The 25,583-nt window shown below is 40.4% G+C and overlaps 1 protein-coding gene across 2 annotated transcripts in view; it reads left to right on the forward strand.

The window, feature by feature from the left end:
* Window positions 1-25,583, forward strand: part of LOC124619428 — a 434,008-nt gene that overhangs the window by 381,248 nt on the left and 27,177 nt on the right. For both annotated transcript variants that reach the window (XM_047145803.1, XM_047145804.1), the window contains exons 3-4: window positions 7,026-7,139; window positions 7,252-7,364. In XM_047145803.1, coding sequence (XP_047001759.1) covers window positions 7,026-7,139; window positions 7,252-7,364 — 227 coding nt within the window. The remainder of the gene's footprint in view (window positions 1-7,025; window positions 7,140-7,251; window positions 7,365-25,583) is intronic.

Below are 25,583 nucleotides of genomic sequence, written 5' to 3' on the forward strand. Positions count from 1 at the left end.
TTGTATGAATATCAAGAGCTCAGATGGCAACCCAGTTCTAAGCAAAGGAGGGAAGGCAGAAAGGTGGAAGGAGTACATAGAGGGTTTATACAAGGGAAATGTACTTGAGGACAATATTATGGAAATGGAAGAGGATGTAGATGAAGACGAAATGGGAGATAAGATACTGCGTGAAGAGTTTGACAGAGCACTGAAAGACCTGAGTCGAAACAAGGCCCTGGGAGTAGACAACATTCCATTAGAACTACTGATGGCCTTGGGAGAGCCAGTCCTGACAGAACTCTACCATCTGGTGAGCAAGATGTATGAGACAGGCGAAATACCCTCAGACTTCAAGAAGAATATAGTAATTCCAATCCCAAAGAAAGCAGGTGTTGACATATGTGAAAATTACCGAACTATCAGTTTAATAAGTCACAGCTGCAAAATACTAACGCGAATTCTTTACAGACGAATGGAAAAACTGGTAGAAGCGGACCTCGGGGAAGATCAGTTTGGATTCCGTAGAAATGTTGGAACACGTGAGGCAATACTAACCTTACGACTTGTCTTAGAAGAAAGATTAAGAAAAGGCAAACCTACGTTTCTAGCATTTGTAGACTTAGAGAAAGCTTTTGACAATGTTAACTGGAATACTGTCTTACAAATTCTGAAGGTGGCAGGGGTAAAATACAGGGAGTGAAAGGCTATTTACAATTTGTACAGAAACCAGATGGCAGTTATAAGAGTCGAGGGACATGAAAGGGAAGCAGTGGTTGGGAAAGGAGTGAGACAGGGTTGTAGCCTCTCCCTGATGTTATTCAATCTGTATATTGATGCAAGCAGTAAAGGAAACAAAAGAAAAATTCGGAGTAGGTATTAAAATTCATGGAGAAGAAGTAAAAACTTTGAGGTTCGCCGATGACATTGTAATTCTGTCAGAGACAGCAAAGGACTTGGAAGAGCTGTTGAGCGGAATGGACAGTGTCTTGAAAGGAGGATATAAGATGACCATCAACAAAAGCAAAACGAGGATAATGGAATGTAGTCAAATTAAATCGGGTGATGCTGAGGGAATTAGATTAGGAAATGAGACACCTAAAGTAGTAAAGGAGTTTTGCTATTTAGGGAGTAAAATAACTGATGATGGTCGAAGTAGAGAGGATATAAACTGTAGACTGGCAATGGCAAGGAAAGCGTTTCTGAAGAAGAGAAATTTGTTAACATCGAGTATAGATTTAAGTGTCAGGAAGTCGTTTCTGAAAGTATTTGTATGGAGTGTAGCCGTGTATGGAAGTGAAACATGGACGATAACTAGTTTGAACAAGAAGAGAATAGAAGCTTTCGAAATGTGGTGCTACAGAAGAATGCTGAAGATAAGGTGGGTAGATCACGTAACTAATGAGGAGGTATTGAATAGAATTGGGGAGAAGAGAAGTTTGTGGCACAACTTGACTAGAAGAAGGGATCGGTTGTTAGGACATGTTTTGAGGCATCAAGGGATCACAAATTTAGCATTGGAGGGCCGCGTGGAGGGTAAAAATCGTAGAGGGAGACCAAGAGATGAATACACTAAGCAGATTCAGAAGGATGTAGGTTGCAGTAGGTACTGGGAGATGAAGAAGCTTGCACAGGATAGAACAGCATGGAGAGCTGCATCAAACCAGTCTCAGGACTGAAGACCACAACAAAACAAACAACATCAGTGTATGTTTAGCAGTACTACTATCTGCTGAACATTTAATATTAATAAGATTTTTCCGACACGCTGTATTTGCAGCTCTTCCTTGGTGCAGTTTTTATAAGCTTTCAAATTACGTTTCACTCACTGAATTCTCCCTTTTGCTGCGCTGTGCGACATTTGGTTCTGCATTTCCAAACGACTAGAAGGCAAAACATCAGTTTGGCAGGATGCATTTAGTTTTCAATTGGTTCCTGGAAAGCACGAGTGAGATGATTCTTTTATGCTACCACAAGAAATGACATCCGATTGTATGTATCAGGTCATACTGATCAGGTGCGAATAAAGGCGTCTTATAGTTTATTTTCCGAAGCGGATGACGCTTTTTCAGCATTTCTCCGAACTTATGTTCCCTCTTTTTTGTTCTTTGGGTGCTAAATGCGGAGGTAAATAATACAATGAAGATCATGGCAAAGCTTATGGCTTCAGTTTCCTTCTGATACGATACCGAAACTGGCAAAATTTTCAGGCGAAAACTGTTTCCTGGATGGCTTTGTGAGGTCATTCGCCTTATAATTCTTCCTTAAACTCAGGGTTCTGAACTTGCCTTCGTACTTCGTCAGTGCAAAAACTGTTGCCACTGTCGGTATTACCTAAAAAGAAATTACGAAATTTGTATCGTGAACAGTAAAAAAACAGGCATTGAATATTTCATAAATTTTCTACACATTCTTTCGATACAGCTACTTGTATTTAACCATTGTCATTAAATGCGAAAGAAAACCTAACCCTGTAAAAATGGACCTCGGACTAGACGGCATAAATTCTGGGGAAAAGAAGAAGAAAAAGTTCATTAAATACGTCAAATTTATGCTCAAACTCCCTCAAAGAGAAGATATGTGTAAAAATGGTATAACGTCTTAGCTTCGTCCTGTAGGTCATTCATCTCGAAAACCTTCTAAACACTTTTGAATTTCAAAACTATGGTACCTGTGCAATGAAATATTACTTTGTTTCACGTATTTCCGGCGCAAGCAAACGCTGCCCAAGACTTCAACATTATAATTTAAAAAACCTTTACTAACACTACTATACTATGTTCGGCTCGGCAGCTGAGTGCTCATTGCGGGGGAATGCCATGCGGGGGGCCCGGGTTCGATTCCTAGCTGGGTTAAAGAGTTTCTCCACTCATGGACTGGGTGTTGTGTTCTGGCGCCACCTCAAAAGACTTGCATCAGGCAACTGGTCTACCCAACAGGAGGCCCTAGCCACACGACTTCCAACACTACCATACTAAAGAAAATCGATGTTTACTCATAAAGCAGCTGCAAAAGAATTCCATTGCCAGGTCATCAAGATGTTGCTTTCAATATAATCATGTCCTGTGCGATCTGTATCATCTATGGTCTAAGGCCAGTACCACAGATAATAGCAGCTCGAGGTACTGTGGTTAGTGTTGCTGGCTCTTGATCAAGGAGCCTCAAATTCGAATCCCAGGCAGGTCGAGGTTTTTTCCTCTCAGGACTGTGTGTGTGTTTGTGTGTGGGTGTTTTTGTCCTCATTATTATTTCATCGTCATCGATTCACAAGTCGCTAAAGTGGCATCAAACAAAAAGAAGAGTTGCTGAACTATCCAGATGAGAACTCCCTGACAGGCATGTGGTATACACACTCATTTATGGGCAGTACACATCAGAAAATCTGGAGGTCAGATACAACCACCTAGGAGGAATATCTATGGCGCAAGCATTGAGATATGGCGAACAGAATTTCAGCCGCCAACATTCCAAGTAGTATTCAGAAGTTAGCAAAATATATTTATTTTCAGAAGTTTCGTATCAGCACACACTCTAATACAAAGTGATAATTGCATTCTGGAAACTTCCAACAGATTGTGCTTAAGCCATGTCAAGGCAATATCCTTTCTTCCAGGAGTGCTAGTCTCACAAATTCCACTGGAGAGCTTCTGCGAATTTTGGAAGGTAGGAGACAGAGGTACTGGTGAAAGTAAACCTGTGCTCAGTTAGATCAGCTGGTAGAGCACTTGACTGCGAAAGGCAAAGGTCCCAAGCTCAAGTTTTGTGTGCTAGGGCGACGTAGTTGTTTGCGCATTTGCCTAGTGGGCAGGAGGCCCAGGTTCAAATCATGGCCTTGGTACAAATAAGCCAGCACACTAGCTTAAGGTGTTCGGTCAGAGGTTGGCTGCCCTCTGTAATAAAACAATGAACTTTAAGTGGTGTCTTATGATGTCTGCCCAGACCAGATAATGATAATAATTGTGAACAAAACAAAAAAAACGTTAGCTCAGTTGGTAGAGCACTTATCCACGAAATGCAAAGGCCCCAAGTTCAAGTGTCACGTCGGCACACAGTTTTAATCTGCCAGGAAGTTTCACACCATGTCTCGATATTTGTCAATGCATAAGGTGTCTCTTACTAGAATGGTAACTGTAATTTGACCTTTGTAGTACCATACCTGCTTATGAAAATAGCTTTTCCTCCCTTGACATATTTCTATTTACTTCCTTAGCTGCAACAGTTATTCACAGTTGCTGTTACTAATGGCCGGCCGGAGTGGCAATGCGGTTCTAGGCGCTACAGTCTGGAACTGAGCGACCACAGGTTCGAATCCTGCCTCGGGCATGGATGTGTGTGATGTCCTTACATTAGTTAGGTTTAATTAGTCCTAAGTTCTAGGCGACTAATGACCTCAGAAGTTAAGTCGCGTAGTGCTCAGAGCCATTTGAATTTGTTACTAATGAATAAACAAGTAAAACAGGGCAAATAATTGTAATATTAATGTTTTGTGCTTAGCACCAAATATAAAGAAAAAGCATTATGCAGAAGCTACGTGACAGTTCCAGTTTGAAGTTCATGACATACACAGTACAACACTATGCTCCCTCCATAAATATTTCTATTCCATGGAAACAAACCATTACAACATAAATATTTTCTGAATGGTTTATTTTCAGTGGCATTGAGTCCTCTTCACCAATAATTCAGGGTTTATCTGACTCCAAATGATTGGTGAAAATAGTATGAGGGCAGCAAAGTGTCAATAAATGTCTGTGATATGTGGGCACATAGGTTTAGCAAGGAGGTGGGTCAGTCCCATTCTGTGCCAGTATCATGTACAGATGTTGAACCCTTCTATGGCTAGTGAACTTAATTTGAGACCTGTTTAGTATCATAACAGCATCCTCCAACCTTTTGTCTGGACCTAGAGACAAAATGTTGGTGATAAAAGGTTCATCTTGCAAGATGATAATGCCTAAACATACAGTACCCACCTGATGAAAACCTTTCTACAGGAGGTAGGAATAAAATGAATTGAGTGCCATATGGAATCTGTTGGTGTGAAGCCAGTTCAGCCAATGACCAGTTGAAAATGGTAGTCTGTTGTTGCAGGAGTCCTCCCACACACTGGATGACTTAAGGAGTGCCAGCATCAGAAAACGTGGCAAGTCTGAGCAGCATCTTCTCTACCACCTAGTGAGCAGCTTGCTGTTCATTGCTTGTCTGTGAATTTTTGGCCAAAACCAGTACCATGTTGTTATGATGCTCCACCCTCCATATTCACCAAACATGGCTCCATGTGACTTTTTTCTTTTTCCAAAAACAAAAAAATCCTTTAAGGGCATTTATTTTACAATCATAAATGAGTTTAAAGAAACATCACTAAGAAAACTAAAAGCTATCCCAAAGATCAGATTTCAGAAGTAGTTCAAAGATTAGAAAAAAATCTGGCATGAGTGTATAATATCTAATGAGGACAATTTTAAAGGGGATAACACTGATGTACATTAATAAATAAAATTCCCCATAAAAAATTAAAATTCCCGTAATTATTTGGAAACACCTCCTATTGCAAAAATTATATTTTTTCTTTTAGTTTCATAAGGCTTATTCTTTCATTTTCTGCTCCCCTTGAATATAAGACTACACACATCCACAAACTCGCAGGTGGAGCAAAATTTTTGCTGAGCATAATGAGAAATAAATTTTCAGATATATATAATATGTGTGTGTTCAAGGACTGTCTGAACAAGTATTTTATTGATATGTGTTGTGCAAGTAAATTTTTGTGGTAACAGTAATAATATGTTGAAATAGCTCATAGGTGAAGTTCTGTATGTTAGTGTGCAACAGGCCCTGTATTTCAGCAAATAACCACATTGCCACCATCAGCTATACTGTAGAACTGACGGATGGGGGGCTTGAAACACATTTTTATCTCCTACCCCTGTTGCACTGATTGGCTGCTGCATCAGCTATCTGCACCTACCATCCCTACCCTCACTCCTACCACCATACAGTGTGCTGTCCTAGGTTCACGCCCAGGTGCACAGAGTGGCAGCAGCTCTGTTGTTCCTCCACCTGCCACTGATGCTGATCGTATGTCTAATATCTCATTTCTCTTCTTTACCATTCCCATATCCATTATCACAATTTATCAGTGGATCCATTACTTGAATCTCGATAGATATCTAATCACATAGCCCAGAAATTGGAAATCTATGTCAGAACCTTGGTGTGGTCATAATCCATACCATGTGATTCCATCAGTCAATTTTCTGCAATTGCTGGCATGGCATGGGACACTGCTATTAGAATGGTCAAGAAGTGAAATGAGATATCATACACTAAACTGATTTTGGGGGCAGGTAGAGGAACAGCAAGCAGCTGCCAGTATATACACCTCGGTGCAAACCTAGAATGGAACACTGTGTTGTCAGGAGGAAGAGAAAGGGGGAGGGGGGGGGGGGGGTCTGATGGAGGAGCTGATTAGAAGGAGAGGGGGAGGAGATAAAAATGAAGTGTGACACTGGCCCTCCATAAGTCAGTTCATCAGTGCACCTGATGATGGCAATCTGGTCGTTCACCAAAATATTTTGCCCTTTGGCACTGTATCTGACTGTTCACCTGTGAACTATTTCCACACGAAGTGCACCAGAAGAATCTGAAGAATTACAACAGTATTAACACAGTCCACAACTAGAACAAGGTCATTGTTACATAGATTTATGGAATACATAGACAGAAAAAATGAAATGAAAATAAATGTGTTGATTTTAGTTAGGTTTGAATTTATGTCCTCCTCTGCAAGGAGAAAAATCTGAAGGAATCTCAGTGTAGAAATAAAATTTTCATAATGCCTAATCAAAACAGCAAATTTCTTATAGATGTTCTGCAAAAAAACAATTGTTGTTTCAGTGCATTTTCTTGAACATGACAAAATATCATGTTGTGGAATGAGTAATATGATGTAATGTTACCTAAGCTGCCCTGTAAAAGATGTAATATTTCAAAGCATTCTTCATTTAAGCTTAATTATACAATGTGTGTTTCTTTTTTTCCAACAGCTGTTTTTCCTGAAGTTCACTTTATCGAAAGCTGCAAAAAAAGACTGCCAGATCTGCATGAAGATGATGTGATAGAAGAACAGGCTGTTGGACATGATTTTATTCTGTACCAAGGTGGGTAATACTGTTTAGTGTACTTAAGAGCGCATTAGATTGTGAAGATGAAGTTATATGTGACTGGATTTGTTATACTCAATGTCTAACCCTTTCATTCATGTTTCCACAGCCCTGTTCCATGAGGTGAGGAGTATTGTACCTCAGTGGGAAGTTCCTACAAATGGAAACAGTATATATTACATGTTAATTGGTTTCAAAACTCGGGACCACAGTCTTTCCCAAGTGAGTCATATACATAATCTTACATTTATGAATAAATTTGTATTTATCCACAGAAATAGTCAAAGCTTGTGTAAATATTCTGAGCAAGGAAATTCCAGATTTGAGTCCATGAAAAAACTACAAAAACTGGAACTTGTCTAACTTGAAGGGGGAAACCAGATGGCGCTATGGTTGGCCCACTAGATGGCACTGCCATAGGTCAAACTGATATCAACTGCATTTTTTTAAATAGGAACCCCCATTTTTTATTATATATTCATGTTGTACGTAAAGAAATATGAATGTTTTAGTTGGACCACTTTTTTTACTTTATGATAGATGGCGCTGTAATAATCACAAACATATGGCTCACAATTTTAGACACTCAATTGGTAACAGGTAGGTTTCTTAAATTAAAATACAGAACGTAGGTACGTTTGAACATTTTATTTCAGTTGTTCCAATGTGATACATGTACCTTTGTGAACTTATCATTTCTGAGAACGCATGCTGTTACAGCGTGATTACCTGTAAATACCACATTAATGCAATAAATGCTCAAACTGATGTCTGTCAACCTCAATGCATTTGGCAATACGTGTGACGACATTCCTCTCAACAGTGAGTAGTTTGCTTTCCGTAATGTTTGCACATGCATTGACAATGCACTGACGTATGTTGTCAGGCATTGTCAGTGGATCATGATAGCAAATATCCTTCAACTTTCCCCACAGAAAGCAATCTGGGGACGTCAGATCCGGTGAATGTGCGGGCCATGGTATGGTGCTTCGACAACCAATCCACCTGTCATGAAATATGCTGTTCAATACCTCTTCAACTGCACACGAGCTATGTGCTCGACAGTATGGTATGGGTGTAATCGATGTTGATGTACCATTCTCAATACTACGTATTTGAGATTCCTGATTCTCACGCAGTTTGTCTGCTACTGATGTGTGGATTAACCACGACAGCAACTAAAACACCTATTTGGGCATCATCATTTGTTGCAGGTCGAGGTTGACGTTTCACATGTGACTGAACACTTCCTGTTTCCTTAAATAACGTAATTATCTGGCAGACGGTCCGGACACTTGGATGATGTCGTCCAGGATACCATGCAGCATACATAGCACACGCCTGTTGGGCATTTTGATCACAATAGCCATACATCCCTCCCCCCATGAACCATGGACCTTGCTGTGGGTGGGGAGGCTTGCGTGCCTCAGTGATGCAGCTAGCCGTACCGTAGGTGCAACCACAACGGAGGGGTATCTGTTGAGAGGCCAGACAAACGTGTGGATCCTGAAGAGGGGCAGCAGCCTTTTCAGTAGTTGCAAGGGCAACAGTCTCGATGATTGACTGATCTGGCCTTGTAACAATAACCAAAACGGCCTTGCTGTGCTGGTACTGCGAACGGCTGAAAGCAAGGGGAAACTATGGCCGTAATTTTTCCCGAGGGCATGCAGTTTTACTGTGTGATTAAATGATGATGGCGTCCTCTTGGGTAAAATATTCCAGAGGTAAAATAGTCCCCCATTTGGATCTCCGGGCGGGGAATATTCAAGAGGATGTCGTTATCAGCAGAAAGAAAACTGGCGTTCTACGGATCGGAGCGTGGAATGTCAGATCACTTAATCAGGCAGGTAGGTTAGAAAATTTAAAAAGGGAAATGGATAGGTTAAAGTTAGATATAGTGGGAATTAGTGAAGTTCAGTGGCAGGAGGAACAAGACTTCTGGTCAGGTGACTACAGGGTTATAAACACAAAATCAAATAGGGGTAATGCAGGAGGAGGTTTAATAATGAATAGGAAAATAGGAATGCGGGCAAGCTACTACAAACAGTATAGTGAACGCATTATTGTGGCCAAGATAGATACGAAGCCCACACCTACTACACTAGTACAAGTTTATCTGCCAACTAGCTCTGCAGATGATGACGAAATTGAAGAAATGTATGATGAAATGAAATAAATTATTCAGATAGTGAAGGGTGACGAAAATTTAATAGTCATGGGTGACTGGAATTCTGTAGTAGGGAAAGGGAGAGAAGGAAACGTAGTAGGTGAATATGGATTGGGGCTAAGAAATGAAAGAGGAAGCCGCCTGTTTGAATTTTGCACAGAACACAACTTAATCATAGCTAACACTTGGTTTAAGAATCATGAAAGAAGGATGCATACATGGAAGAACCCTGGAGATACTAAAAAGTATCAGATAGATTATATAATGGTAAGACAGAGATTTAGGAACCAGGTTTTAAATTGTAAGACATTTCCAGGGGCAGATGTGGACTCTGACCACAATCTATTGGTTATGACCTGTAGATTCTGAAGAAATAGCAAAAAGGTGGGAATTTAAGGAGATGGGACCTGGATAAACTGAAAGAACCAGAGGTTCTACAGAGTTTCAGGGAGAGCATAAGGGAACAATTGACAGGAATGGGGGAAAGAAATACAGTAGAAGAAGAATGGGTAGCTTTGAGGGATGAAGTAGTGAAGGCAGCAGAGGATCCAGTAGGTAAAAAGACGAGGGCTAGTAGAAATCCTTGGGTAACAGAAGAAATATTGAATTTAATTGATGAAGGGAGAAAATATAAAAATGCAGTAAATGAAGCAGGCAAAAGGGAATACAAACGTCTCAAAAATGAGATCGACAGGAAGTGCAAAATGGCTAAGCAGGGATGGCTAGAGGACAAATGTAAGGATGCAGAGGCCTATCTCACTAGGGGTAAGATAGATACTGCCTATAGGAAAATTAAAGAAACCTTTGGAGATAAGAGAACCACACGTACGAACATCAAGAGCTCAGATGGAAACCCAGTTCTAAGCAAAGAAGGGAAAGCACAAAGGTGGAAGGAGTATATAGAGGGTCTATACAAAGGCGATGTACTTGAGGACAATATTATGGAAATGGAAGAGGATGTAGATGAAGATGAATTGGGAGATACAATACTGCGTGAAGAGTTTGACAGAGCACTGAAAGACCTGAGTCGAAACAAGGCCCCCGGAGTAGACAACATTCCATTGGAACTACTGACGGCCTTGGGAGAGCCAGTCCTGACAAAAATCTACCATCTGGTGAGCAAGATGTATGAAACAGGCGAAATACCGTCAGACTTCAAGAAGAATATAATAATTCCAATCCCAAAGAAAGCAGGTGTTGACAGATGTGAAAATTACCAAACAATCAGTTTAATAAGCCACACCTGCAAAATACTAACACAAATTCTTTACAGACGAATGGAAAAACTAGTAGAAGCCGACCTCGGGGAAGATCAGTTTGGATTCTGTAGAAATACTGGAACACGTGAGGCAATACTGACCCTACGACTTATCTTAGAAGCTAGATTAAGGAAAGGCAAACCTACATTTCTAGCATTTGTAGACTTAGAGAAAGCTTTTGACAATGTTGACTGGAATACTCTCTTTCAAATTCTAAAGGTGGCAGGGGTAAAGTACAAGGAGTGAAAGGCTATTTACAATTTGTACAGAAACCAGGTGGCAGTTATAAGACTCGAGGGACATGAAAGGGAAGCAGTGGTTGGGAAGGGAATAAGACAGGGCTGTAGCCTCTCCCCGATGTTATTCAATCTGTATATTGAGCAAGCAGTAAAGGAAACAAAAGAAAAATTTGGAGTAGGTATTAAAATCCATGGAGAAGAAATAAAAACTTAGAGGTTCGCCGATGACATTGAAATTCTGTCAGAGACAGCAAAGGACTTGGAAGAGCAGTTGAATGGAATGGACAGTGTCTTGAAAGGAGGATATAAGATGACCATCAACAAAAGCAAAACGAGGATAATGGAATGTAGTCGAATTAAGTCGGGTGATGCTGAGGGAATTAGATTAGGAAATGAGACACTTAAAGTAGTAAAGGAGTTTTGCTATTTGGGGAGCAAAATAACTGATGATGCTCGAAGTAGAGAGGATATAAAATGTAGGCTGGCAATGGCAAGGAAAGCATTTCTGAAGAAGAGAAATTTGTTAACATCGAGCATTGATTTAAGTGTCAGGAAGTCATTTCTGAAAGTATTTGTATTGAGCATAGCCATGTATGGAAGTGAAACATGGACAATAAATAGTTTGGACAAGAAGAGAATAGAAGCTTTTGAAATGTGGTGCTACAGAAGAATGCTGAAGATTAGATGGGTAGATCACATAACTAATGAGGAAGTATTGAATAGGATTGGGGAGAAGAGAAGTTTGTGGCACAACTTGATCAGAAGAAGGAATCGGTTGGTAGGACATGTTCTGAGGCATCAAGGGATCACCAATTTAGTATTGGAGGGCAGCGTGGAGGGTAAAAATCGTAGAGGGAGACCAAGAGATGAATACACTAAGCAGATTCAGAAGGATGTAGGTTGCAGTAGGTACTGGGAGATGAAGAAGCTTGCACAGGATAGAGTAGCATGGAGAGCTGCATCAAACCAGTCTCAGGACTGAAGACCACAACAACGCTAACAGCCATACATCAACACGATATCGACCTTTTCCACAATTGGTAAATGGTCTGTTTTTACATGGCTAATGTATCATGAAGCAAATACAGTCCGCAATGGCAGAATGTTACGTGATACCATGTACTTTTACGTTTGTGACTATTACAGCATCATCTATCACAAAGCGAAAAAAGTGATCCAACTAAAACATTCATATTTCTTTATGTACTACACGAATATGTTATAAAAAATGGGGGTTCCTATTTTTAAAAAATGCAGTTGATATCCGTTTGACCTACGGCAGCACCATCTAGTGGGCCAACTATAGCGCCATCTGGTTTCCCCCTTCAAAATAGACGAGTTTCGTTCTTTGTAGTTTTTTTCGTTTGATGCTTATTTCATGATATATTTGGCCCGGTCACTATCAATGGACCACCCTGTATATAAAGGTGAGCAGATACACAGAAAAATGAGTATTTTTTTGAGGTTAGTACTACTGCCTGGAGTCTTTCAAGACCAAAGAAGTTCATGAGAGCAGATTTCTGAAACGTTTTATGCATACTTTATGATTTAAGAATTTATTATTTTTTTACTGGTGGAGGCCTATTCCATTTTGCTAATACTGAGAGTTGATAGGTATGGACCATGTGCTTTTACTTGACAGCATTCAAAGAAAAGGAGCATGTCACAAACTTCAGTTATTATTCTTCTCATCATTTATTTGAAGAGGGTTTGGAAACAAAATTGTAAATAGGGCAAGCCTCACTTGTATTCTGGTCATTTCTTCTAAATGTGAATTTTACGTGTGTTGCTCTGTCACCATATCTGGTAAAAATATTGGCACAGTCTAGTGTAAAATATGCATACTACTCTTCATACCGTTATAGTCTAGCTCCATGATGACAATTACACTGAGCAGCTTACATTTAAGAACAAATGATACTCAAAATACACAATAACTCAACAAATTCTGCTGCGTGAGGTCCACAGATATACTGGAAACACACCGTAATTATTTTTGTACCCCACTCAATGAAAACACAAATTGTTCTTTATATTCAAGACAGTTATCTTCTGCTACATGGTGCTCAGAGCAAAGTTCACTTGGCCGCGGAAAGTGTACAGATGATAAAAGCTGGATGACAGCAATGCGTAACTTCATCTAAGAAGTTGCAAGCCATTAAATTCCAGAATGGATGCCAAGTTCATTATAAGCAAAAAACAAATTGTCCCAGTCAGGCCAAAATTGAAATCTAAGTCCAAAGCAAAGTAGCCAATAAAGTAGTATAATGGGGTGTAAAGGACTGGTTCATGTAAGTATGCAAACAGCCTTTCAGTCATGATGCACACTTCTTTACAGTAGCAGAGAACCAATGGACTTGCCCATCTCAGTTGTGCTTCATGGCGACTTCAGCTGCCACACAACTTACTGACTATGCTCTGCTTCCTAACAGAGCATACAACCAATTTATATTAGCATCAGGTGTATGATATGATGTAAGCATTTGGGCTCATGAATTGCAATTTGTGAATCTAGCTTCATTAGCTGGAACAGTTCAGTGAGGAGCTCTACTAAAATTATAGGGCACCTGCTGTATAAGACTGAATGATACATTGTTAGTAACTCTGGGAACCTGCTCACTGGAATTTAATCTGAAATCACAAAAAGGGGAGTGCTTTATTGGTAAAAGAATTGCACTTAAATGGAAGTATGAAAGATACTTGCAACTGAGGCCAATATAAAAAAGTTAAAACAATATTGCTTATTACAACTATGGGAAAATGAATGGCACTCTTCTTCCTGAACAAGCAGGAAATATATGAATTTCTACATAATATCAGGGAGAGCCTAAAACTGAGATTCCTTCACCCACTGAGTGGACTAATACATTACCTTACTGGTCATGGGCTATATGTTACACATCTGCACAAAATCAAAAAAGAGATGAATGATAGTTGCAGCAGCAACAGTGTGGGAACTCCAGAGCACACATTGTGGGACTGTGTGCCCTACAAAGATGCACCAGATAATGGCCGTAAGGTTGCTGGATTCCAAATCGGCACTGAACAATAAAGATGATGTGACTTACCAAACGAAAGTGCTGGCACGTCGATAGACACACAAACAAACACAAACATACACACAAAATTCAAGCTTTCGCAACCAATGGTTGCTTCATCAGGAAAGAGGGAAGGAGAGGGAAAGACGAAAGGATGTGGGCTTTAAGGGAGAGGGTAAGGAGTCATTCCAATCCCGGGAGCGGAAAGACTTACCTTAGGGGGAAAAAAAGGACAGGTATACACTCGCGCACACACCCATATCCAACCGCACATACACAGACACAAGCAGACATTTGTAAAGGCAAAGAGTTTCGGCAGAGATGTCAGTCGAGGCAGAAGTACAGAGGCAAAGATGTTGTTGAAAGACAGGTGAGGTATGAGTGGCGGCAACTTGAAATTAGCGGAGGTTGAGGCCTGGCGGATAACGAGAAGAGAGGATATACTGAAGGGCAAGTTCCCATCTCCGGAGTTCTGACAGGTTGGTATTAGTGGGAAGTATCCAGATATAATCATATGACCTGTGTTAACTTCCCAGGTAACTGTAACTGTCAAGAATAAATAAATACAAGGGACAATCACAAAGTTTCCATTTGAGGGCATTTCTTCAGTATATATGCAAAATAGTATGATCCCAATGTGTATATACAAGTACCAGCATGTAAGCAAGTGATTAACATGGTATTCATGTCTTTCCGAGTTGCATGTGATAAATGCAGAAGCACAGACTGTGGAAATCTTATTACCCAATGTCAGGGCCGGCCTTAGCCCTTTATTGTGTAAATAGCGAACCTGGCAGTGCTTTGCAACACGGTATTTGACTGTTTTCTAGAAATCGTCTTAAGTGGTTAATGGCGTCATCTTATGATCATAACATGGTTTTTTCCATCGTAAATTTGAGTATTTTATTTTTTTAAATGGAAATGAAATCCAAATAATCTGAAAGCCCGCTAAGACGCTCCATGCGAGTCTTGTGTAGCCTGTGACGTCAGTCCAGCATGCTGCTGTCGCTGCCGTAACAGTCAGTATAGCAGTGATACATTGTTTGGGCATTCACGTTTTGGGAAATTGTCTAAAAATATTGCGTAGTACTGCACTGTACATCTACAAAAACTCCTGAAAATTGTTTTTGCGTGTTCCAAACAAAGAAAAGATGCGTAAAATGTGGTTGAAACAGGCTCGTATATCCCAAATATTTCTTTTCTTTTCTGAAGCACCCCTGTACTAAAGCGAACAAAACAAAACAAAAATTATTCAAATTGGTCAAGCCATTTCTTTGTTTTGGTGAGACTAACACACAACAATTGATTTTTATATATAGGAGGTAATATGTATAACGAAAAAACACTAATTTTGAATTGGGTACCATATTTTTATTGAATTTAATATAACTGTAAGCCATAAACCTATATTTTCTGTCAGTCATCTGAACACAAAACATATTACGCCTAATGAAAAACAATTATAAACAACTAAAATTTTACTTTTTTCGCTTTTCTGTCGGCAAAGTCTCTGATCAGATTAGCAAAGTCCAGGTTTTCTGCAACTTCATTTTCAATGGACAGTGAGGCCAAACTGGTTAGTCTTGTTTGAGACATTGTAGACCGCAAGTACGTTTTTATCAACTTCAGTTTGGAAAAACTGCGTTCGCCGCTTGTGACAGTCACTGGTATTGTTAGCAAAATACGTAACGTTATCCAGATGTTGGGATATAACTCTTGAAGATTATGCTTTTTTATGAAGTTTAAGGCTTCAATAGGCGTTGCCTGGCTGTCTTCGAGATAGTGTTGCAGGCCTAAAATTTCGTCGCACAGCAAATTTCCATCAATATCTGACTTCATGTTGACAGTTAACTTTTCTTGTAATTTATAACAGCGTTGTATTAGTTCTTCTTTATTTTGATTTTTTTTTAATGTCACACAAGAAACTCCACGTCGCAGAAAATTCTTGCATCTGTTCAAATCTTTCTTTCATGGATATGTGCACGGTGTCCAACAGTGCATTGAAAAACTCTACTTTAAACTTATTTTTTGGGTCAGTTATTTGATCATCAACAGCCTCTTCACCCGGCCTGCGTTTAATATGTCTTAATCGCATTTGTGGTTTAAATGATGGCTGCGTATCAAGATCCGAAGCCAGTTCAGTTGCTGTTACAATAGCTTGTTCAAAACCTGTTTGTCTATATGTTTCCAAATAAGAGCAACATTTGTCAAGGATTCCCATAAACTCGACAAAGTTGATTGTGGGTGACTGACTTGCTTTACTCACAACGTTAGTTTGAAACAGAACATCATACCATGTCACGAGAGAAACAATGAAGCTCAAGTCTTTTAATTGTCCTCCTAGTGTTGTCGCTTCGTGTGACACCGCAGCATCCCTTTGTTCAGTAGCATCGGCCAAGGAAACCAAAGCGTCATGCATTTCGCATAATTGATAACGGACCGCTTTGACGCTATCAATTCGAGCTTCCCAGCGTGTGTCACTTATATTTTTCAGGGTGTATATCTTCAAATGGTCGGTCAAAATTTTCCATTTATTTACCGATCCAGCAAATAGATTAAACATTTTTTGTAACAGTCCGAACAGTGTCACGGATTTTACTGATGATTTTGCCGCATCACACAATACCAAATTATAACTATGGCATCCACATGGCACAAAAAAAGCTAGTGGATTTAACTTCTTAATTCTGTTCTGGACGCCTTTATTTTTCCCCTTCATGTTCGCGCCGTTATCGTAGCCCTGTCCTCTGTAGTCATTAATATTAAGGTCAAGATCACTCAATGTTTTTAAAATGCTTTCTGTGAGACCTTCACAGGTTGTATCATCTATTTGCAGAAATGAGATGAAATGTTCTTTTACACTTGCGCCATCCTCTGTTATGTCGGCGCATCTTAAAGTTATCGAAAGTTGTTCTTTGTGGCTTATATCTGGAGTACAGTCAGCTATGATTGCATAATACTTTGAACTCTTTATGCGGGATACGATTGTAGACATAACGTGTGATGCCATGAGTTCTATTAATTCATTTTGTATATTTTTGCCGCAATAATGGTCAGCCAAATCACCACTCAATGCCAGTCTGACGTGCTCTTCCATGATTGGATCAAAATTTGCCAATAACTGTACAAGACCTAAGAATTTTCCATTATTTGGGGTAAATAATTTATCTGATAACCCTCTGAATGCCGTATTATTTTCAGCCAAATACAAAGTAATGTGCATCAATCTTTGAAGCACATTGCTCCATCGTAAACTTTCTTTAGAAATTAGCTTTTGTTCTTCCTTGTCAATAGTTAATCCAGCTTTAAACCTGATTTCAGATTCAGTCCATTGAGTAAATGCTTTTTTATGGTTAGGACTATTTTCATGCAGTTTCAGAGCTTCACTTAAATGTTTCCAATTTCTGAAACCCACAGTGGTAGTCAAATTAGTAGTTGATTTTAAATCAAACAGTCGACAACAAAAGCAAAAGACACTGTCGTTTGATACAGAATAAACTAGCCACCATCGTCTGATAGTTTCTTCGTTTGATAGTTTTCTTGTGTAATGAGTTGAAGAGAAATGACGCCCATTTTCATCTTTTGGAAAGTTATTTAGACATACTTGTGAGGGTCCACATATTATAATGCGATCTATATCTCTAGCATTAAGTACTTTTGGCCACGTACCTACATCAGAAAATTGTATTCTTTTATTGCAAGAACGTTGATACTTTCATCAACCACAGATGTCATGTGTTGATTTTGACTTGGAGAAATATCAGAGGATTCATGCAAAGATGTACTGCGCTGGTCAATTTGATCACCTTCAATAAGTGATTGTACACTCCTGGAAATTGAAATAAGAACACCGTGAATTCATTGTCCCAGGAAGGGGAAACTTTATTGACACATTCCTGGGGTCAGATACATCACATGATCACACTGACAGAACCACAGGCACATAGACACAGGCAACAGAGCATGCACAATGTCGGCACTAGTACAGTGTATATCCACCTTTCGCAGCAATGCAGGCTGCTATTCTCCCATGGAGACGATCGTAGAGATGCTGGATGTAGTCCTGTGGAACGGCTTGCCATGCCATTTCCACCTGCCGCCTCAGTTGGACCAGCGTTCGTGCTGGACGTGCAGACCGCGTGAGACGACGCTTCATCCAGTCCCAAACATGCTCAATGGGGGACAGATCCGGAGATCTTGCTGGCCAGGGCAGTTGACTTACACCTTCTAGAGCATGTTGGGTGGCACGGGATACATGCGGACATGCATTGTCCTGTTGGAACAGCAAGTTCCCTTGCCGGTCTAGGAATGGTAGAACGATGGGTTCGATGACGGTTTGGATGTACCGTGCACTATTCAGTGTCCCCTCGACGATCACCAGTGGTGTACGGCCAGTGTAGGAGATCGCTCCCCACACCATGATGCCGGGTGTTGGCCCTGTGTGCCTCGATTGTATGCAGTCCTGATTGTGGCGCTCACCTGCACGGCGCCAAACACGCATACGACCATCATTGACACCAAGGCAGAAGCGACTCTCATCGCTGAAGACGACACGTCTCCATTCGTCCCTCCATTCACGCCTGTCGCGACACCACTGGAGGCGGGCTGCACGATGTTGGGGCGTGAGCGGAAGACGGCCTAACGGTGTGCGGGACCGAAGCCCAGCTTCATGGAGACGGTTGCGAATGGTCCTCGCCGATACCCCAGGAGCAACAGTGTCCCTAATTTGCTGGGAAGTGGCGGTGCGGTCCCCTACGGCACTGCGTAGGATCCTACGGTCTTGGCGTGCATCCGTGCGTCGCTGCGGTCCGGTCCCAGGTCGACGGGCACGTGCACCTTCCGCCGACCACTGGCGACAACATCGATGTACTGTGGAGACCTCACGCCCCACGTGTTGAGCAATTCGGCGGTACGTCCACCCGGCCTCCCGCATGCCCACTATACGCCCTCGCTCAAAGTCCGTCAACTGCACATACGGCTCACGTCCACGCTGTCGCGGCATGCTACCAGTGTTAAAGACTGCGATGGAGCTCCGTATGCCACGGCAAACTGGCTGACACTGACGGCGGCGGTGCACAAATGCTGCGCAGCTAGCGCCATTCGACGGCCAACACCGCGGTTCCTGGTGTGTCCGCTGTGCCGTGCGTGTGATCATTGCTTGTACAGCCCTCTCGCAGTGTTCGGAGCAAGTATGGTGGGTCTGACACACCGGTGTCAATGTGTTCTTTTTTCCATTTCCAGGAGTGTATATTTTTTGTGTATAATTGTTCACAGTCTGAAGAAATATTTGCTGATACATGGTCTTTTGATTCAATATCTGAAGTATTTGCCTTAGAATTTCCTTGAAGGTACTTATAAATATTCATGTGCTTTTTAGTTTCTTCAAGAGCTTTTTCTTTTTCAGCTTTTCTTTTCTGATTTTCTGAACCAGAAAGCTTTTTTTTAATCATTTCCTTCTCTTCTGGCATGATTTAATAATTTGACAAATTATTGCTTGGACACTGCTCTATTTCGCGACCACAATATTCGATCTATAACAAATAAATAAATTCACCTATCAGTAGACGTAACTAGAAAAAAACCTGAACTGAAAGATAAAAATGTTTTTCGCACTTACCAGAAAATTAAAATGTTGACACAGTCACGACACTCGTTTCACTCACAATTATTCAGCCACGAAAGCATGACCGCTGCCTCCGACTCTTACTGACAATTACTGACATGCGGGTGCAAATCGTAGCGCTGCCAACATATGCAGTCTAACAAACATTGTGTGGCGCTGTATTATTTCAGTAAGTTAGGGGAGAATTCTCTATAAATAAAGTGCACGCATTGCATGATCTATTAATTAATGTACATGAATCATTAAGTCACAAATGTTCGATATAAATACATTCGTATTAATTAAATCATAATTTAATGTATATTTCACAGTCTGTATTTTCTTTTATTTGGAGCGACCGGTAGTTTCTGTTGTGAACGAGAGATGGTGCGGCTGCATGGGCTCTTCCTTGTTGCAGTTCTTGAAACAAATAAGAAAGGCGCTTTGGTAGAGCCCGTGCTAGCCCGCGTCAAACATGGATGGTTGCAGACAATACGAAGATTGCATTCAGCATGATTTCTCTTCTGCTACCCCGAATTCATCGCGCATTCGTGAGATTAGTGACGTATATTGAATGAGACTGAATAATATTTTAGTTTCGCGAAATGGGTGATTGTAAATTGTAATTTTCTTTTTTTTTTTTACATGGCCCTGGCGCCCTGGGCGACCGCCCGGGTCGCCCCACCCTAAAGCCGGCGCTGCCCAATGTATCCAAAGAGAGCCAGCATGCTATTATTCCTTTCTTGGCTGCCTAAGGACAAACACTGGTTAATATCCATCAGGGATTCATGATAATGCACATCCTTGAATCGCAAATGTCGTAACACACAAGCCATGTCAACCCAAGTGGGAGACACTCCACCACCTGCTCTATAGTCTGACCTCTGCCCCATGCGATTATCATGCCTTCAGCCTGCCCGATGTATTTCAGGCAATTGTGAACTCTTCACACAGCAGGATGCAATGTTTCACCAAACATGTATCTTGAAACTAGTCTCTCAGAGCAGTGATTGCTTCAATGCTCACAGCAATTTTATCTGATTGAAATACCAGTTCAGGACTTTATGGTCTTTGAATGGAAACTTTCTGGTCACCTGTTGTAAGTACTGAGGTGACTAATTGAGTCCTCTGCCATATCGCTGATCGTGGTTGGAATGCCATCACTATAGCTGGAGAATAATTATGAAGCTAAAATAATCATGCTATTTGTATGGAAAATATTTCTTAGTGTTCAATTTTTTTCATAAGTCTCAAGAGCAGAGCAAATAAGGCTGAAGTGAAACTCTTGTGATGTTTGTGGCTGCCCTGACAGCCATAATCAGTGACATTATATGCAGTGGATTACAGCACATGTTGGCTTTACCAGTACCTGAATCTGCTGTTGTTCCTAGAGAGAAACTGTTGCAGGGTTTATTGAAGGGAAACCTTTCCAGCCATCCCTTAGTCACAAACACTCCACTTGTGTGCTTCATATCAGTTAAGTCTGCTGTGCATACATTGTTCACCAATCACCAAGTGTTATAATGGTTAATACATAGTATTTAGAAATAATAGAGTTCAAATGCCCATTTGGCTAATATGACTTAGTTCTTCTGTCACTTTCTAGAATTACTTCATTAAATACCAGATCATTCCAGTTATCAAGATCATAGCAAATTTCATTTCTCATCCTTACATTTCTCAGCACTATGCTGCATCTCTAACCTCACTGTTGACAAGTTGTTAAATTCTGGTCATCTTCCTTTTCCTTGGCAATCCAATATTGTACTCCAATAATCACTGCTTTACTAGATGTCCTGCACATTTGGAGAGATACCATTATCATAGAGACTTACACTATGTGCTCAAAAGTATTTGGACACCCCCAAAAACATACGTTTTTCATATTAGGTGTATTGTGCTGCCACCTACTGCCAGGTACTCCATATCAGCGACCTCAGTAGTCATTAGACATTGTGAGAGAGCAGAATGGGGTGCTACGCGGAACTCATGGATGTCAAATGTGGTCAGGTGATTGGGTGTCACTTGTACAGGGTTATTACAAATGATTGAAGCGATTTCACAGCTCTACAATAACTTTATTATTTGAGATATTTTCACAATGCTTTCCACACACATACAAAAACTCAAAAAGTTTTTTTAGGCATTCACAAATGTTCAATATGTGCCCCTTTAGTGATTCGGCAGACACCAAGCTGATAATCAAGTTCCTTCCACACTCGGCGCAGCATGTCCCCATCAATGAGTTCGAAAGCATCGTTGATGCGAGCTCGCAGTTCTGGCACGTTTCTTGGTAGAGGAGGTTTAAACACTGAATCTTTCACATAACCCCACAGAAAGAAATCGCATGGGGTTAAGTTGGGAGAGCGTGGAGGCCATGACATGAATTGCTGATCATGATCTCCACCACGACCGATCCATCGGTTTTCCAATCTCCTGTTTAAGAAATGCTTCTGCTTTAGCCTTTTCTGTAAGATTTTCCAAACTGTCGGCTGTGGTACGTTTAGCTCCCTGCTTGCTTTATTCGTCGACTTCCGCGGCTACGCGTGAAATTTGCCCGCACGCGTTCAACCGTTTCTTTGCTCACTGCAGGCCGACCCGTTCATTTCCCCTTACAGAGGCATCCAGAAGCTTTAAACTGCGCATACCATCACCGAATGGAGTTAGCAGTTGGTGGATCTTTGTTGAACTTCGTCATGAAGTGTCATTGCACTGTTATGACTGACTGATGTGAGTGCATTTCAAGCACGACATACGCTTTCTCGGCTCCTGTCGCCATTTTGTCTCACTGCGCTCTCGAGCGCTCTGGCAGCAGAAACCTGAAGTGCGGCTTCAGCCGAACAAAACTTTATGAGTTTTTCTACGTATCTGTAGTGTGTCGTGACCATATGTCAATGAATGGAGCTACAGTGAATTTATGAAATTGCTTCAATCATTTGTAATAGCCCTGTATCATACGTCTGTATGTGAGATTTTCACACTCCTAAACATCCCTAGGTCCACTGTTTCCGATGTGATAGTGAAGTGGAAACATGAAGGGACACGTACAGCACAGTAGCGCACAGGTATGTTGACTGACAGAGACTGCTGACAGTTGAAGAGAGTCATAATGTGTAATAGGCAGACATCTATCCAGACCATCACACAGGAATTCCAAACTGCATCAGGATCCACTGCAAGTGCTATGAGAGTTAGTTGGGAGGTGAGAAAACTTGGATTTCATGGTCAAGTGGCTGCACATAAGCCACACATCACACTGGTAAATGCCAAACAACACCTCACTTGGTGTAAGGAGCATAAACATTGGATGATTGAACAGTGGAAAAACATTGTGTGAAGTGATGAATCACAGTACACAGTCTGGCAATCTGATGGCAGGGTGTGGGTATGGTGAATGTCCAGTGAACATTATCTGCCAGCGTGTGAAGTCCCAACAGTAAAATTCGGAGGCAGTGGTGTCATGGTGTGGTTGTGTTTTTTCATGGAGGGGGCTTGCACATCTTGTTGTTTTACATGGCTTTATCATAGCACAGGCCTACATTGATGTTTTAAGCACCTTCTTGCTTCCCACTGCTGAAGAGCAATTTGAGAATGGCAATTGCATCTTTCAACACAATCAAGCACCTGTTCATAATGCACAGCCTGTGGCAGAGTGGTTACATGACAATAACATTCCTGTAATGGACTGGCCTGCACAGCATCCTGACCTGAATCCTATAGAACACCTTTGGGATGTTTTCCAATGCCGACTTCATGTCAGGCCTCACCAACCGATGCTGATACCTCTTCTCAGTACAAAATTCCATGAAGAATGGACTGCCATTCCTCAAGAAACCTTCCAGCACCTGACTGAATGTATGCCTGCAAGAGTGCAAGCTGTCATCAAGGCTAAGGAGGGCCAACACCATACTGTATTCCAGAATTACCAATGGAGGGCGCCACAAACTTGTAAGTCGTTTTCAGTGAGGTGTCTGGATACTTTTGATCATGAAGTACATTTGAGTAACTGTGATACCATATGGGACCATACATAAGTCAGTGTATTCTTTGTGAAAAATGCTGCACCAAATGCCACACCTGCATAGCATACTGATTGTTTTCTATGGTACTGATTGATGGTGATATGCATGGTACTTTTTACAGAGAAAGGTGAACTCATCTGCAAAGTGATCTGTCAGTCACGACTCCCAACTATCACACTCTTTTCTGTGGTGCTGCTTAATAACGTCACTTCCACTGACCTACTGAAATACATATCACCTTCTTGAAAGCATCCATAAATTCTTTTTGTTGATGCAAGTTATCCGGTGGTAGTTATAATGTCTGAAAATCATTGGTGTGATGCTGTTAATTTATATCCTTCTGCATTCATTTGAATGTATTGATTATTATTATTACTTCACTTGCTTTTTTATTAAATTTCACTGACTAGACATAATAAGGCTAATATCTTTACAGAAAGACAAAGTTAACATAAGAGCATGACAACAATAGAAATATTAATCTTTCTATTTCTGTATTATCACTGTTGGATTATGGTAACAAAGATGAGTTTCATCGTTATCAATGCAAAAAGTTTCTATGTGCATCAAACAGATGGACACACAAACATTGCAACAGTATTTTGGCAGTCTTTTCTGTAATATGCAGGAACTACACTTTTTCCTCTTGACCTCATTCTCATTTTCTTCATTTCTGCTTTCTTCTTCTGCTTCTTCTTTACATGTTGGCTTATAACATTTTGACATCTGTTGAAGATGCATGTGAATTCTTGAGGTTTCTAAACTTCTTTGAATGAAATGATGTGAAACTAATGCATGAGATAATTGTTTCAGAAATCACTATCTTGTGACATAACTTTCATTGTTGCGAAAATAAATTCCACATGGATTGATCACACTCATCTTGATCATTGCAAAAAATATAACCACTAACCAATAGTGTACATTTCCAGCAAAGCTGTACCGTTATCCATATTGTTGACTTCATCTTTGGTGCCATTGCCGAGAGTTGGATGATTATCAAATCTTAAGGCACTGCATGATGAATTCAAAATTTTTGATGTTCATTACAATTTAAAATTTTTCAGTACTGTCTCCACCAGTTCTCGACAAGACCTCTAAGCTCGTATTTTAGTTTTGTTAATGCCAGCTAAAAACAAAACAATGAAGATGGCATTAAATTCAATAGCATCTGTTGGTTTTATATCTCTTTCATGCTAAATTAAGCTTCAGCATTCTCTGTGTGCTGGTTTTCAAACAGAACTATAATGAACAAAATGTCATCAGATAGGAGGCAATTCCAGGATTCCAAAGGAATTCTCACTGTTTTCATCACATCTTTACATCCAGGTAACTTATGAATCATGTTATAGTCCCTGAAAAGCACTATCTGTGGTGGTGAAAACTTATTTATTTTGTCCCTTTGTAATTTCCAATCCAGTAATGATTGTTTTCCTCGAGTACTTCCTCATCAATATCAGTGAAATCTTCCTCACTTTCTGAATCTTACTGCTGAATTTAAATTTTGTCAACACAATCTATGTCCACTGCATATACAAGATTCTCTTGAACTTCATTATTACCCTTTTTATACAGCATCTTTTACGTTTCTTCAACATATTTCGGGTTGATGATATTACACTTCTTACTGTGGCTACCATAATCCATTATAGCCCACATGAAACAAAAAACATCCCATGAAGTAACACAATGAGATGTTGTGTACAAATTATTCAGACAGCCTTCACAAATTATTAAATGATCCAAAAAGAAAATAAATGTATTTTACATTTTAATGTAACTTTCTACTACTTGTGAAGTTTTGTTGATAACCAAACAAAAGTGCTATTGGAATGAAATGTGCATGGACACAGAATATCAAATTGAGCAATCAGTGCATATTTTGACAGTAGAGCAGTCACTGTGATACTGAAGCACACAACAATGAAAATGGTTCAGAGAAGGAAAGCTACTGGGGAGGGGGCATCCTGTTGTCAAAGATTTTTATAAGCTGCTCAAGAATAAAGTAAAAATAAATCAAAATTGTTAGACATTGAATCCAATACACTGGCAATATTTATGACAGAGAAACGATTTCCTATTTCCAGATACTTTCATAGGAAACACTGACTTCA

This window comes from Schistocerca americana, chromosome 6 (assembly GCF_021461395.2).
Source record: "Schistocerca americana isolate TAMUIC-IGC-003095 chromosome 6, iqSchAmer2.1, whole genome shotgun sequence".
NCBI classification, from domain to species: domain Eukaryota; kingdom Metazoa; phylum Arthropoda; class Insecta; order Orthoptera; family Acrididae; genus Schistocerca; species Schistocerca americana.